General features: G+C 38.9%; 1 protein-coding gene across 4 annotated transcripts in view; it reads left to right on the forward strand.

Annotated features, from left to right (window-relative positions):
• Positions 1 to 14,536, forward strand: part of LOC111255066 (uncharacterized) — a 32,727-nt gene extending 18,191 nt beyond the window's left edge. For all 4 annotated transcript variants that reach the window (XM_086976338.1, XM_022816690.2, XM_022816691.2 and 1 more), the window contains exons 2-5: positions 1,593 to 1,665; positions 2,442 to 2,779; positions 6,010 to 6,178; positions 12,163 to 14,536. In XM_086976338.1, coding sequence (XP_086832464.1) covers positions 1,606 to 1,665; positions 2,442 to 2,779; positions 6,010 to 6,178; positions 12,163 to 12,603 — 1,008 coding nt within the window. In that variant the 5' untranslated portion in view covers positions 1,593 to 1,605 and the 3' untranslated portion in view covers positions 12,604 to 14,536. The remainder of the gene's footprint in view (positions 1 to 1,592; positions 1,666 to 2,441; positions 2,780 to 6,009; positions 6,179 to 12,162) is intronic.
• Positions 14,537 to 14,815: the final 279 nt, after the last annotated feature.

Raw genomic sequence — 14,815 nt, forward strand, 5'->3', positions numbered from 1 at the left:
ACTCCCGCTGCTGTCTGCTTTCCCGTCGTCTTCGTGCCGCCTCGCACCCCGCACTTGGGAGTAGCGGCGCACGTCTCTCTTCCTCTCGCTTCCTTCCCGCTTCGGTACCGCTTCGCCCGCTAGCGCTAGCACTTGCTTGCTGCCTGCCAGTCGGCAATCCCAATCCCGGTGGCTCTCAGCTAGCAGCCAGTGAGCATAGCCCCTATCTCCCCTTCCCCACGTTGCCTTCACTGTACAACACTCGGCTCACACGCACTCTCTCTCATACACCGCTGCACACTCACCGACTGTACGCTACTCCGTTTCTGGCCTCGCTGCTGGCCTCAGTTTCCGTCCGGGACTCGGATCTCGCCTTCTTGCGTGTGCACTTACGTCGGCTATCTCTGAGGCGCTGTGAAACAAGCGATGCGTATAGAGAAGCTATTCTAGGGGAGTAGGGGCCATATATATGCGGGGTCCTTCCCTTCTCCACTGCGGCCAATCCCTCTGTACTCCTTGGCCAGTGGTTGGAAAGGGGAAAAGGAAAAAGGGGTCATGTGGGAACCGACCTCCTCTATCGATTCGGAACGCAATTTTGGCCCCCAGCCGAGTCGCTTTTTCGGCGCAGCAGCGAACGGTCTTTCGGTTTGTGGGCCCCCTCTTCTCTCAGTTCCCTTCAGTCCAAAAGGAACAGTGAAGAGGCCTTTGGCCTGGCGTATACACGGATGTTGGGTATCTTGGCTAGTAGAAGCTGTCGTAGTACGCAATGGCAATGACACATGCATTTGTCCTCGTTTCCATCCCCCTTTAGAACTGAAGTATTTTAACGTTCTTTCTACTGGTATAAAATGACAGTTTGTACAGTCGTATGCTAGTGATCTTAGAAGCAAACTCCGATTAATCTATTGCTTCGACCAACGGGTTAATTGAGTTCAAGCAAAATGGGTTCCAGAGCATATTTTGTTAGATGAGTAATATCGGTAGAGTATGAAAAACAGTGATTGGAGTTCCCATACTCAGCCGTTACTTTCTTTTACTTTCTTACGAAATACGTAAAAAGTTTATCGTGCCATTATTTCTACTATCCGGATAGAGCTCTGGATTTCCTTTGTAATGTTAAATCTTTTTCAATAAAAAATACTGGATCCTTCAAAAAGATAAGGATACTTATAGTTATAGCAGATGGGACTATAAGAGCGTGAGCGGTACGAAACGATAGCGTTGAAATTTAGAACGGCACTGTGGTACAGTCAAGAACGAGAGCGAGGAGGCGCCGTTTGGAATTGGAGCTTTTCTAATGAGCTGAAGTCCTATAGGATACGGGGAGCGGAGAGGGCCAAATGAACCCAAGTGCCATCCCGAGTCTCCCGCCCGCTAAAGTTCCAGGATACAAGAACAGCCTTAAGACTTAAGGAGCTAGCTTGATGTAGAAAACGCATATCTCATGAAATAGAAAGAAGATGACTATGTCGGACTGCTTTACAATAGATGTGCTACAGTTTGGGTTATATTTATTAGTTAACAACAAAGCGGTTCTTGGGAAATAAATTTTACTGAGAACCTAATGTCGTACTCTAAATAAATATTTCGTGCATGTTGTTGATCTATTTCAGCTCCAAGTCAAAGATGGACCCGCCGCAAATTCCATGGACAACTTTTGCCGATGGCCAACAAACGCTTAATCTCGTAAGTTTTTTTTATTTATAAATATTGTTGGTTTGTGGCAAAAAGATAGTCATAAAAATTGATTTTGGCTGACGCATTGTTAACTACATTTAGGTGAGTTTGTCTGCATATTTGTTGGTAGGCAATAATAATAATAATTACTACAAAGTAGCTGGCACGTTACTATAGATGTTGATTTTTGGTCTAGTTTTTGTTTTTAACAAAAAATTAGGTATCTAAAGTACTTTGACCCCTCCGCTTTTAAATGTCATCCTCGTTTTTTATTTTACAGTGTATTAAAAACGTGATCGTTGTAGAACAAGAGATGTAATTCAGAAATTGCTTAACTTAGGTTGTCTAGAAACGTTAAACCCAGAATAAGCGTCTAGTGAAAAAAAAATACGAAGTAAACATACCATTCAAACTAATATTGCGAACAAACTACTCATTAGCATTAATCTCCCTGCATGTGCGATTTCTTTTGACACACTGCACAAGATTTAACGTTTAATGCCACCACAACTCTTGCACTACAAGCCTTACACGGAAACACTTACAAAGACCGAGCAACGACAGCTTTCAGTTTGATTGAATATCCTTAAGAACTTCAATGTTACCAAAGAGAAGTTTTTATGAATGTTTTTACTATTTTTCTATCCTCTATTGTAACGTAGCTCATAAATAGTTACCAAAAAGTGCTCTATTGCATTACGTTGTAACAACGCCTCGTTGTCCCCATAGTGAAAAAATTTTTCTCGTATAATCCGTAACGATGTCCCTTTTCTCTGAACTTTTAGTCTACAGCGGCAGCTGCGGCGGCATCGCAATTCTCTTATATGCAGGACTACATCACGTCTGGCGGACCAGGGTTCAATTCGTTTCAGGGTCTCCACGGAAGCTATCCGTCTCTGGCAGGCGCGAGTGCAACGGGCGATAGTGCATCAACAACTCCTGCTAGCACCAGTTCTGTATCTCCAGGCACCATTGCTATCGGTAGTCTTAACTCAGCGTTAGGCTTAGCGGCAAATGTGGCCGCTGCAGGCCAGAAAACTCCAGCTGCACAGAGCAATGGTGGAAACAAGGCACAAAAGTCGCAAAGAAAGCGTAAGAAGAAGGATCCGAACGAGCCGCAGAAGTAAGTGTTCCGTCTGACTATTGGATTTTGCGAATTTTCGGTGGACCTTAGGTATATCAATTAAATCTTACGGGTTTTGAAACAGAAGCTTCATTGCAAGGGTAGCTATATTTATAATCTAGATAGTGAACGAAATAATCAAATTCACTGATATGCAGAATATAAAATGGGCATTCAAAGCTAATTCGCTTCATATAATGGAATACGAGCATGCGGTCATTTTGGTATGGTAATTGCTGCCTCAAGGCATCATTTATCTTTATTGTGCATAAGGTGAAAAGGCTGCGACCTACATATGAATAGTCGTACCACTTTTTGTGCTGGTCGTAAAATAAAGAGTAAGAATAAAATGGTCGTAAAAATAAGAAGAAAAGAAAGAAAAGTTGTAACATTGATTGACTAAATTACCCATTTGGAAAAATAAATTTTTATAGATTCGTTTTCACATATTTAATGGGTAAGAAAAAGGAGCAAAATTAGGAGCGTCGTCTTTATCACACCATGTGTTGAATGCTCGAAATTCTTAATAAAAAAAGAAAAAGCGCCATAATAAATAATCAACACTTTAATATTGGGCCGTATAAGAAGGCAATCACTAGATAATTAACAAAATTTCAACAACATTTCATACTTAGTTTCCTATGATACCACGATCAGTAAAAAACACAATAGTAATTCATGTTGACTCTTTTGTTCCAAAGCTATTTTATGTTGCGAACTAATTCTGGAACTTTGTCAATACTGGCTGTGTAAGCCATTCTAAGTGTTCTTTTTATTATGGATACCTACAATGCAATTAAGTATAGACGCGTCGAGTGAATAAAATGCTTCAAAGACCAACTCAAGTATCCCGTAAATTTATTGCTAGACAAGCGATGTGCTGGTTTTTTTTTTGTATTTTATTTTTGCCGCACGGCACAGGAGAGTGTGCATACTAAAACAGTGTGTGATCTTCTCGTTGACATTCATTATGTACGCTAAACCCTGGTTTAAAATCTGTACATGAGTGATGCACAGGAACCTAATTTTTTAGAGCGCGAAATCGACTTATTTAAAAAACAACTATGCTTGAAAACTATGAAGTTAAACCTTATAGAATTACTTCGAACAATGTTTGCACGTTTAAGCATCTATTAGAGCACGATGCTCGCGTCTATATAGAGCGCCAAATATAACAACGGAAATTATATTTATTTTTGACTGTAAAACCGGTAGCCTCTGACTTGCTTCTGGATGGCTTGCTTTTCTACTTTATACCAGGGGATCTTGAACAACATTTTCTTCGGGATGCACGTTTTGTCTCCACGTCCTGGACTAACAAAGTTGAACCAGGTCTTCCCTTTCACTTACGATGCACTGTAAGAAACTGTTGCTGATAAAGAAAGATACTACTGTTTCTCATACATTACTCATGGCCAGACAGCATGCCATATGAAATTTTAAAAGAAAATAGTGCGCTCAATAGGTTAATAACGGCATGCTGCGTTTCAATAACCATTAAACCTGAAGTAAGGTTTGAACGTAATTTTGAACTAAGAGAGGCGATGAAAGGCGCACGAGTGTATTTATTGTGATACGTTGATTCAGTACAGATGTGAAGTTTATCTGATTTATGACCGTGGTAGTAGATGTTCAACTTATCCGACTTCTCTGATCCTATTTAGTCTAAATACAGTATTGAATTTAAACAGTCTCCAGTATTCCTACTTATCTGTCGTTGCAAGTAGTTTAAAGTAACCTTACTCAACCGTTTACCTATAGCATATAGTCAATAATAAACAACAGGCGTTTATTTACTACGGCTAGAAACGACGATGTATTCCTTTGTATTCTGACATCTTTAAACAGAAACACATTTATCAAAATGGCACTGTAAGAGCAATTTTAAATCTATAACAAGATTAGTGCGTTAACTGCAAAGCGTTTTGTAAACCCAGGTGCTTGAACTAAAACTGCGTGTACTTGTTCGCTCCTGTATATGCCGTCTTCATTATGAATTTTCTTTTTTCTTCGATTATTTTTTTATAAGGCGACAAAGCTTTGCACACTTTGCTGCTAAACACATAAAAGACACCGAAGGTTTGTTAGAGAGAGAAAGAAAACGTTGTGCAATGGGTAATACCACAATAACGTTTGGACATGAATGCCGCGCATTGCGTTTCATGCTATTTACTATGGAACTATCACAAAATCACCTTAGTTAACGGTAATACGAGTGATTCAGGAGCTGCCATTATTCTATTTGTATGGAAGCAAAGTGCGCCCACACTTTCAAAATCTCTTTTTGCCTACTTTACATTTAGACTATTAACGTATTTATCCATTTCTTACTTATGACCCACACTAAGCGTTATATATTTCGGTATCCTTGTCTGGATTATGTGATCTCGTAGCAAGTGTACAACACTCTTACGTAAATTATCGTGTACTTGGATTACAATAGAGTAGTTACGAAAGCGCTGTTAGGACACTAATGTGCTCCAAAAATTCCAAACCTTTTTCGGGGGAAAACCTCATATTCTTCTCATGTGGGGCCTTCTAATGAGGTTTATAAAATCAACTTCAAATCCAGTTTTGCCTATTGGATAAAGGTGAAAAAACCAACCCAACCGTTTTTACGTCTACGTATTTTATTAGTTTTTTTTTGGTTTAGCTGTCCAAACATCGATTTCCTTCCAGTCTACATTAGAGTCAACTATAGGAATGTTTTGTGCTATTTTTAGTATAAAACCGATTTTATTGTTTATTAATGTTTCTTCTAATCAAGCACGTTTGTCATATCATAAAATTATCAAAGCTGCTTGTAACACAAGTACACACATACTTTAAATCAATTAAAGACATATTTATTCATGATATTGGTAAAGCAGTTAGGTTAAGCTTCCGCATTAGTAGAGCATATCTAGTGTAGTTGCATTTTACATACATATATACAGTCTATTAACTCGCCTTAGAACATAGAAGTGGAACAATACTTACCGTAGTTTTGCATAAGCAGTACGAAGTGACACCCAGTTTTTACCTTCAAGGATAACAGCCTTCCAGCATGTTATTTATGTCCACGATATTGTTCAAAATCGTAATCAATATCGTAGCAATCAATATCTACACTTCCATGCTATCCTCGATTGTTACAACCTGTTCCGTGTTCGTAATACTGCAGCTAAACTGAATCTACTACTAGATCTGTCTGTTAGCGTTCTGCATTTTTATTTTTCATATTGTTTCAGACCGGTTTCTGCTTACGCCTTGTTCTTCCGGGATACCCAATCCCACATAAAAAGCCAGAATCCAAACGCTACATTCGGTCAGATTTCGAAAATTGTCGCCGGAATGTGGGATCAACTTGATGCTGAACGCAAAGAAGTCTACAAGAAGAAGACCGAAGCCGCTAAAAAGGTGCGTTCATATATCAACTTTTGTTTGTACATTTTTAAGTCTTTCGATGAATTGCCGAATACAGAAAAATTCTGCGAAAAAATATTATGAACCAATCCTAATGCAGTTCGTAGCGTAGCTTCTTAATAATGTGTTTGTAAGAGAGAAGTAAAGGGACGGACAAATATAAGGATTCCGTACACGTGCCCAGAGTTCAACGTGTATTGGATTAATTCATAACAAATATTATGATATTTTATATTTAGTTAACGGATACTTCCTCTTACAAAAGAAAAATCTGCTTTATCCTCTTCTTAATTTCAACTGAGGTTACTTAAAGTCCTAGATTTCTTGTGTTGTTTGAGATCAACGGCGTCAAATTAAATTACTAAAGTATTTCTTGGTGCGGGATAGAACTATTGCTGAGTTTTTGAGATATATTTGATGTACGTTTTTATCGCGCACTTGAAAGCATCCATGCCCTGATATACAGTAGGATTTACGTCGTCTATCAATGGGTCAGATATGCCATTCTAAGCGAAAAGGTACAAATCATTTATTCGATACGATTTTTTGTTCTCGTAGTAAAAAATCATAAATGCTGCCACTTAATTGTTAATATGCGAGTGCAGATGCCCTCACTTGTCATAAAAATGAGAAAAAGTGAAGTGTGTAGCATAAAAGCACTCACAACAGTCGTACTCTAAAGAATAGGATTAGTGTTTTTGTACAGTATGCTCCAATTGTTCGTATTTCGAAATCTCAAATCATTTATCCTTATGTCGCAAAACTTATTTGTCTCTATATTTTCTAAGAACACGATGAAATCAGCTTGTTTTTTGCCCCAGTAAAATCGTTTGTGTGAATTTGTACAATGCGTACGATGTTCCTCGCAATTTCGTATTGTTTGGTACAAAAAAGAGCATTATATCATGGGTTATTAAACTTAACTACACAGCTCCTGTTTGTCAAATAATTTCTATTGGTATTATTTATTTCAGCCGGGAGCCTGTAACAGTCGCGAGTACTTCTCTACAAAACTTAGCGGTGACTGCCACAGGCTCCTAGTTAAAACAGCACAAAAAGTACACGATCTTGTGAAAGTCTAAACGGTCACCCTTATTTTCATTCAGGTGTTCCAATCGTTAGGGTTCTGTAAGCTACTAGTAGATTTCATCCTATACAGTTTTGGCTTCCCAATAACCGGAGTGTTGTTGATCCAGTGCCATCACCATTGTCAAGATTGGTACGTTCAAATGCACATTTCAATCGCTTCAACCCGATTTTACTGGTACACCAGTAAATAAGTCGTTTAAAGGCCTCTAGAAGGAAAACGACGAGATGGTGAAAACAAAGTAGTTTATTTTCATAGGAATTCTCAATTTTGTGCGTGTGAATTCGAGCTGACTCTTCCTAATCCTTATATATAGATAAATGTTCGGAAGCACTGTCTGTATATTGCTTCAACGTCCGTCAGTAGAGGTGTTGCTGGACCTGTCTGGTACAACGTGGTGCAACATGAAGTAATGCATGGTTAAACTTGTTATACATCTTATTAAAATCCCTCCTCCTATATATATATATATATATATAGGGGAGAGGAAGAAAGAGACATTTTAAACCTGATGAGGGCCTCGAAACGAAGAATATCCGTAATCCTTTCAAATAAAGTTTTACTTTTTGCCCTATATTATTTCGACTGCTCGCTGAAATTCACGGACCGTTTTTCAAAGGTGGTGATTCTGAATTTTTCAATAATGGTCATCTGCCTTATTGAAATACATGAATTGAATCGTTACAATTTATTTAAAATGGCAACTTAAGCCTTTTATGTATGGGGTAAAGTTATAGCTATTGTGGATAAGACCGTTGGAAAGCCTTAGTCTTTTAGCGAGCTGTTGGAAAGCGTTCCAAAAATAGTTTCGGAGCCTCTTCATATTAAAAAAAAAACCATCAGACAAAGTCAAAAATATCTGTTCTAGCCTCTAACTTAGAATAGTTTTTGCGGTTGAGGTTTTAAGTTATAACGATACGCTATCCTACCACACATTTTCAGTGCAAACGGCTTAAGTCGCATAATATTTGCGTGTAATATGAACTATTCTAAAAGCTCTTGAATTACGTTTTGACTGTGCAGATATTCATTAGTACTAAGCCCGAATATTGCGCTTGCAAGTCATCATTTTACACGTAGTTTATGAAGTTCGGAAGAGTGACGTTTGATAATGGAAATCAGTCGTTTCCGGTTTGGTATACTTGGACCTAGAGAAAGGATATCGAGACACTATTTTGATCTGAAGTTTGCGCGGGTTCACGCATATCCTGAAAAATCACCATAGCGCTTTCGCAATTATTCTTTAGGTTCGACGAGAAGGTGGGGTGCTTCTTGTGTAGGGCGCTGCTAAATAGCACATTCTGCTGTATGACCTTTGATTGAGTTGTTATAAATTTATTCCGATGAAGTATGCAAGTACGATGCTCATCTTACGCCTTATATTTAAAAACAATGAGATCTGAGAATTAAAGATTTATGTTTTGATAAAGATGTTGGATTTTGCGAGCTTCAGTGTAATATTCTACGAATGTTAATTCAAGATACAGTATAACAATAATAGAGAACTTTTATAGTTCTTAAGTTGTTTCATACAGCTTAATTCGGAAATGCCCGAATATTGCACATGTAAAATTTTATCGAGATTAACTTGTGTCAGTTTAAACTTCATTCCACCGCACTTTCCAATCCTACAGAATGCCAGATATAATGATAGTGTGTTGCAAAAACGTAATGGGAGAGCTTTATATATATTTTGACATAAAAATAACGAATTACCCAGGAAGTAAGAAAAATTGATTCCATCCATCATTTACTTTCTCCAAAAATTTGTAATAAAATAACGTAATAATTGTTAGATAATCGTTAGTATATAATAGTTAATTTCGTGCCCAGAAGTTTTGCCAAAACACTGCTAACTTAATGTATCTGTACTGAAATGGAAAATGAGATTTTTAACTGCTATTCGCTTCTATTACTACTGCCTCGAGACAGTGCACTCGGGGCCGAGATTACTTCTGAGACCAATTTTAAAAAATTCACGCATTGATTTCCGTATTAACATTTTAATAGTAACCGTGAGAAAGCAATATTGAGACATCTACTCTCGTCGAGGTTTGGCCCGAATACTTTAAAAAGAAATCAGTGGATAAATAAGAATGTATATAATAATAAGCGCGAAGACCCAAGAATGGAAGTCCGGAAACGACCCTATACCTTTGTGGAAGTGAAAAAACTTTGATATTTTATGGATAGTTTCTAGAACCTTTCCCCGTTAAAGAAAAACACTTAATGAAAAAGAACAGCCTCATCCTGAAAATAGTATTTTTTTGCGCAAGATAATTTCCGAGCTTCCCGAGATAGTGAGCGTTCTATTATTTCTCTCTAATTTATAGTGGTAGTAGTGATCTCTAAAATCTTCCGCCTTGGCGCAACCTACTGTGCAGTTGACCTAATAACTTTTTAATGTCGGTGGGATTCATTTGAGCGCTGTACACCGATTTTCATTAGTTTTACAACTACAACATAACATCTTGTCTATATAATTTCTCGCATTGAAAGCTTCCAACTTTCAGTTAACTTGGGCTAACGCGTAACAGTTTAACTTATCACCTCGGAGTGTAAATCTCAGGGCAATTTCTGTTCTATGATCTATCAGACCATTATGCGTGTATCAAAATCTAACAGGATTTCCTTATTTTACTAGTCAGTAAACCGATGGCAAAGCTTCGAATCTTTGATATCACCTAGTCTGTCTTGCCTAAGCCACCATATTGTTTGGCGTCGTCGCCTGTTGCAATCCTGACAGTTAATACACGATAAAATTTGCCCTTACTAAACGGCAGGTTCGTAATCCTCTATGTTTCGAATTTTACGTTCGGTACCGTCGTTAGGCATTCCATCAGACAATTGGAACCCAACACAAAACGAAGTTTGTCTATTCCCGGGCTCAAATCTAGAACACAATGTGACCCTAAGAATACATTGTTCATTAGGCTATCCCACTAAGCTAAGGTTCGTAATCACAAAGGCTAACCTAGCTAACCTTACTAACCTAGCTTTGTTTTTGTTTTTCGATAGCCGTCTAGCATTTCAGTCACTAGTGTATTCGGCGCTTCAAGCCTGTATTCCCTTTTGGGAGAAATGTAGTAGTTTCATTAAATCAAGGGCCTGAAAGATGCTTGCACAGCATGCTAACAATGCCAACGCCTGAACTGATTATATACTCAGAGCACTTTCTTTCTAAAAATCGCTTGGCTTTATAGCCATTTCACAGCAGTGCTATTACGTGCGATTAACGATAGCTGGCAGTCTCCAATTAGCCGGCCAGTTGAAAGCTAATTTCTACTCACCGGCGGCTCAAAACACTTTCCTCCTTTCTTAAATTTTTCAGTTATAGTACCCAATACAATTTATTTATATAATTTGATTCATCCAAATTTTGAACTAAAAAAATTGCATGACCCAAGACGATGCTTCGGACACAAGGAATTTGCCATAATATCTCATATTGACTCCGTTAAGGAATGCTGCAGTACCAGACGTAAAATTCAAAAGATCCTTTTACTCTTTTAGCGGAAGATTATGTTTCGACATAGGAAGTTAGATAAAAAGCAGCTATTATACAATATCTTCTTACGGGATAAAGTGCCAACAAAATAGTAAACTTCTTACGCTACTGCAAATCGATAGTGCACGGCATAGGAAAATAAACGTGTGATTGCAATAGAAGCAGGTTTCAACACAGCTTGACAAAGAACCTACGACACACAAAAACTGGCACAGGCCTCAGGATTAGTGCATATGACCTAAAATGCATTTCTAATAATCGTTCCATTACAATCGAGTCGTTGGTAAGCGGAATTTATGTGGTTAAAACTGGATTGTTACGGGTTGTTCATGAAAACTTCAGACTACATTTCATATGTGAAGTGTCAGTAAAGCTGCAGGTCGTCTTTCATTCGTTCTAAATTAAAAAATATTTACTTTTGACGCAAAAATCACCCGCAGAGTCACCGGGTACTGACGATTTAGGAGTGTATCTATTGTGGGTATATGCAGTTTTCCGGGCGATGCTCAAACGTAATATTAACGAATGCATAACTAAAGAATACCATCAGCCTGTTCTATGAACTTTTATGCAACCTTGGATAGCTATAATATCTGAAAACACTATCTTCCAGAACGATGGTGCACCGACTCGTGTGAGCCGATTACCGCAGAACGGGTTGCTTGAGAATATGTGTGTTCTTGACTAAGTACATGGCCGCCAAATAACCTAAGTTTCAAATCCATAAGATTACTGTCTATGGTGCGTTTCAGTGTTAAAATCTTACAGGTCCCGGTATTGCAACATCAATTTGCTTACTTGTTCTTTCAACAATGTATTCATACGTTAGCAAAGGCAACATTTGAAATACACTTTAGCAATTCAGGCCCCGAATCAGTAAAATTTCGAATTTAGACGGGTCACCATATATATGTACATATATTTATGCTTACGTAAGCTATATTACCATACCGTTAATGTAGGACGAGGAGAAACGGCGTCCTAGGCGAAGTGACCATTTTAGCGCCTTACATTCGTTTGTTTTCAAACCGCTTAGCCAACGAAATTTTTTAAAGAAAAGAAGAAGCTAACTCACTAATTGCTGTCTGTGATTTTTAGTTAAAATTTAGCCTCGGTTTTGTCTGACAACTCAGTTTCGTTGTCGCTGCACTTTCACAAATTGCTATGATATGTTCAGATATTATCCTTTTGGTACTGATATGGAAACAAGTCTTGTGAACAATCAACAAAACTATCGTGCTTGTCGCTTACCGTTATCAGCCATATTCGATGATTAAAAACTATAACAAAGATTATTCACAATGGCTGATACTAATATACTATCCTTTAAAAGCATTTATTCGAACGGATTACCTACTGTGTTACGGTTTCTGTTTGTTACAGGAGTACTTGAAGGCACTTGCCGCGTACCGTGCCTCATTGGTGCAGAGCCCGCAAACCTCATCGAGTCCCCAGCAGGCTCCACGGTCGCCATTATCTGCACCATCGATCTCGTCGTTCCAATCGTCACTTGGCCAAAACGCCTTTAATGCTAATATTATGAACGGGCTCAACTCTACATTGGGCTTCCCACAAAGCAACGGTAACCTTGCAGGCATGGCTATGCCTACCATGGCAGCCATGGCAAATGGTCAAGCAATGGCCAATCTAGCCAACTTTTCTCACCCGCAATGGCAACAAGACTCGGCCAAATTGGCGGCTGGTTTTAGCGCCCAAAATTGGCCACCAGCGGCCCATTCTAATTCCAATGTACACAGCATGTACGTTGGTGCCCAAATGGCGCTCACTGGTCAGCTCAGTATGCCCTGGGAGCACCGGCGGTAAGGTCCCGATACATGTTTAAACGGAAAAAGAGCATGCCTCAGTTGACGGACTGCAAAAACATTAAGGGAAAGAGAAAAAGACTCCATGATACATTGTCGTGAGGCCGGCGCGACCCGGGCGCGTGTAGCACGACGACAATGACGGTTGATGTAACCGTGAAACATGCAAACATGACGGCCGCTAGAAAGCGACTTGCTCGTTGCCTGGCTGGCGACATCATGCCGGTGTGCCCCGGGTGGGTGTACATATAATACGATTGCGACATCCGTAACATCACACAGATTGCATCCTTGCATACACCAGCGCAGATACTGGATGCCGGAGAAGCCTAATGTCAAAAAATGAGGCTAATCCATTTAAACAGATATACATATATACACATGCAGATACACATTGCAACACCGACAACATCATTACAAAAAAACCCCAGTCAAGGGCATACATATATATTGACTAGGGGTTCGATTATAATAATAATAATAATAATTATGATTACTATTATTTTTATTATTATCTAGGGTTATTGCATTACTATATATAAATATATAAAAATATATATAATAAAGGGAGGTGTTCATTATTATTATTATTATTCTTAGAATTATACATGAATATACTTTCTTGGTGGGTTGTAACGAGGCAAGAGGAGTATGAGAGCTTGTGATACGAGTAAGACAGACACATACACAACAGTGAATTCTGAGGCAACATATTCAGCTGAATTGACAGACTGCAAATGGTCTGAGACGCAAGAAAGATACAGGGAGAGAAAGAGGGAGAGAGAAAGAACGAAATAAAAAGACGTTGAGCGTGACGAACAATAGCGACGGCGTTGCCGGGAAAAACCGTTTCATCTGCAAATTGTTATTTTCATACGGTCTGCGGGCGTCCAGACGCGCTCTAAGATTTTACACTTAGATGGGACGGGGACTCAAAATAGAAAGGGAACTCAGAACGTGAAAGGGTTAGAAACAGAGAGCAAGGATCTCATCAGGTGGGTACGTCTCACCAACTTACAGACAATAGAAGAGAGCAGTTTCTGCTAGCTGGCTTGGATAATTGGGAAGACAAGGACTTAATGGGATCTATTTTTATTAGGCGGTGATCAGGCGCGGGGGTGGAAGTGATGTACAAGGGCTGCATAGGTGATTAACCAAAGGCGTCAGTCTGGACCTCCCGCCGCCCTGCACAGGGTTGTCTTCCTTCCTCCCTAATCTAACCTGGAAGACATTGAATTATTGTTGAATTAAGGTGCCGCCCGCTTTCGACAGGGCTTCCTCTCCGGTGATCTCGGCACTGGCGATGGCCTCGACACAAGCCACTGTCAACAAATACGCGCAACAGAAGCGGACGTTTCGAAGCCATGCAATGACTTTGTACATATGGGTACAATCGAATTACAGCCTAAGTTCTTCCATTGCTGTATTATTACCATTATTATTGCAGTTACCATTCGTCATCATTACAAATACACACCATCTCTTATATAAAACAGGGATTTATTAAATATTATACATCTAACCCGACTCAGCTATACGATGAACACGACGAAATTCCATCAATGTACAAATTCTGTACTTTTAAAAAGAGAACACTGTGTATAGATTGACATAGTTAACTCACCAAGAAACGCGGTAACAGCAACATTAACACAGTAATTAATACGCAGACAGTTAATCTATTTAACAACACACAAGCACACGTAACCGACAACAACAATAACAAAAGAACAACTGCAGCAAGCACAGCAACATGACGAATCCTCCTCGTTTCCTAGTATATGGACTATTTACTATAACGCTACTGAGTATAGCAATATTTGTAGTGGACAACCTACGCCTGAAAAAAAATAAGAAACACAACAGCTGTGTATAAGAACAGTAAGAAATTGAGAGAGTAAAATAAAAAGAGCCACAAGGATGCTGCAAGAGCACCGCAGATGTGTTCTGATTCTTTGCGATTTGTGAAGGTTTGTAATCTGTGTGAACTCATGATGAGTTTAAAAGTTAGTCATATTAATAATCTAATATATTATTACACATATGCTTTATATATACAATTACTTAAGAAGAAACATGTGACAGAATCAAATGCGAGTACTCTCTCCAGGATGCGTAGCCATCCTATCATAACTGCAATTTGAGGACTTGGATCTACTTTATGTCGACACTTCCTTCACTGCACCCTATTTTCACTTTTTCGCTTGCGACAT

The sequence above is a fragment of the Varroa destructor genome, unplaced genomic scaffold, assembly GCF_002443255.2.
Source record: "Varroa destructor unplaced genomic scaffold, Vdes_3.0 BEIS01000367.1, whole genome shotgun sequence".
NCBI lineage: Eukaryota > Metazoa > Arthropoda > Arachnida > Mesostigmata > Varroidae > Varroa > Varroa destructor.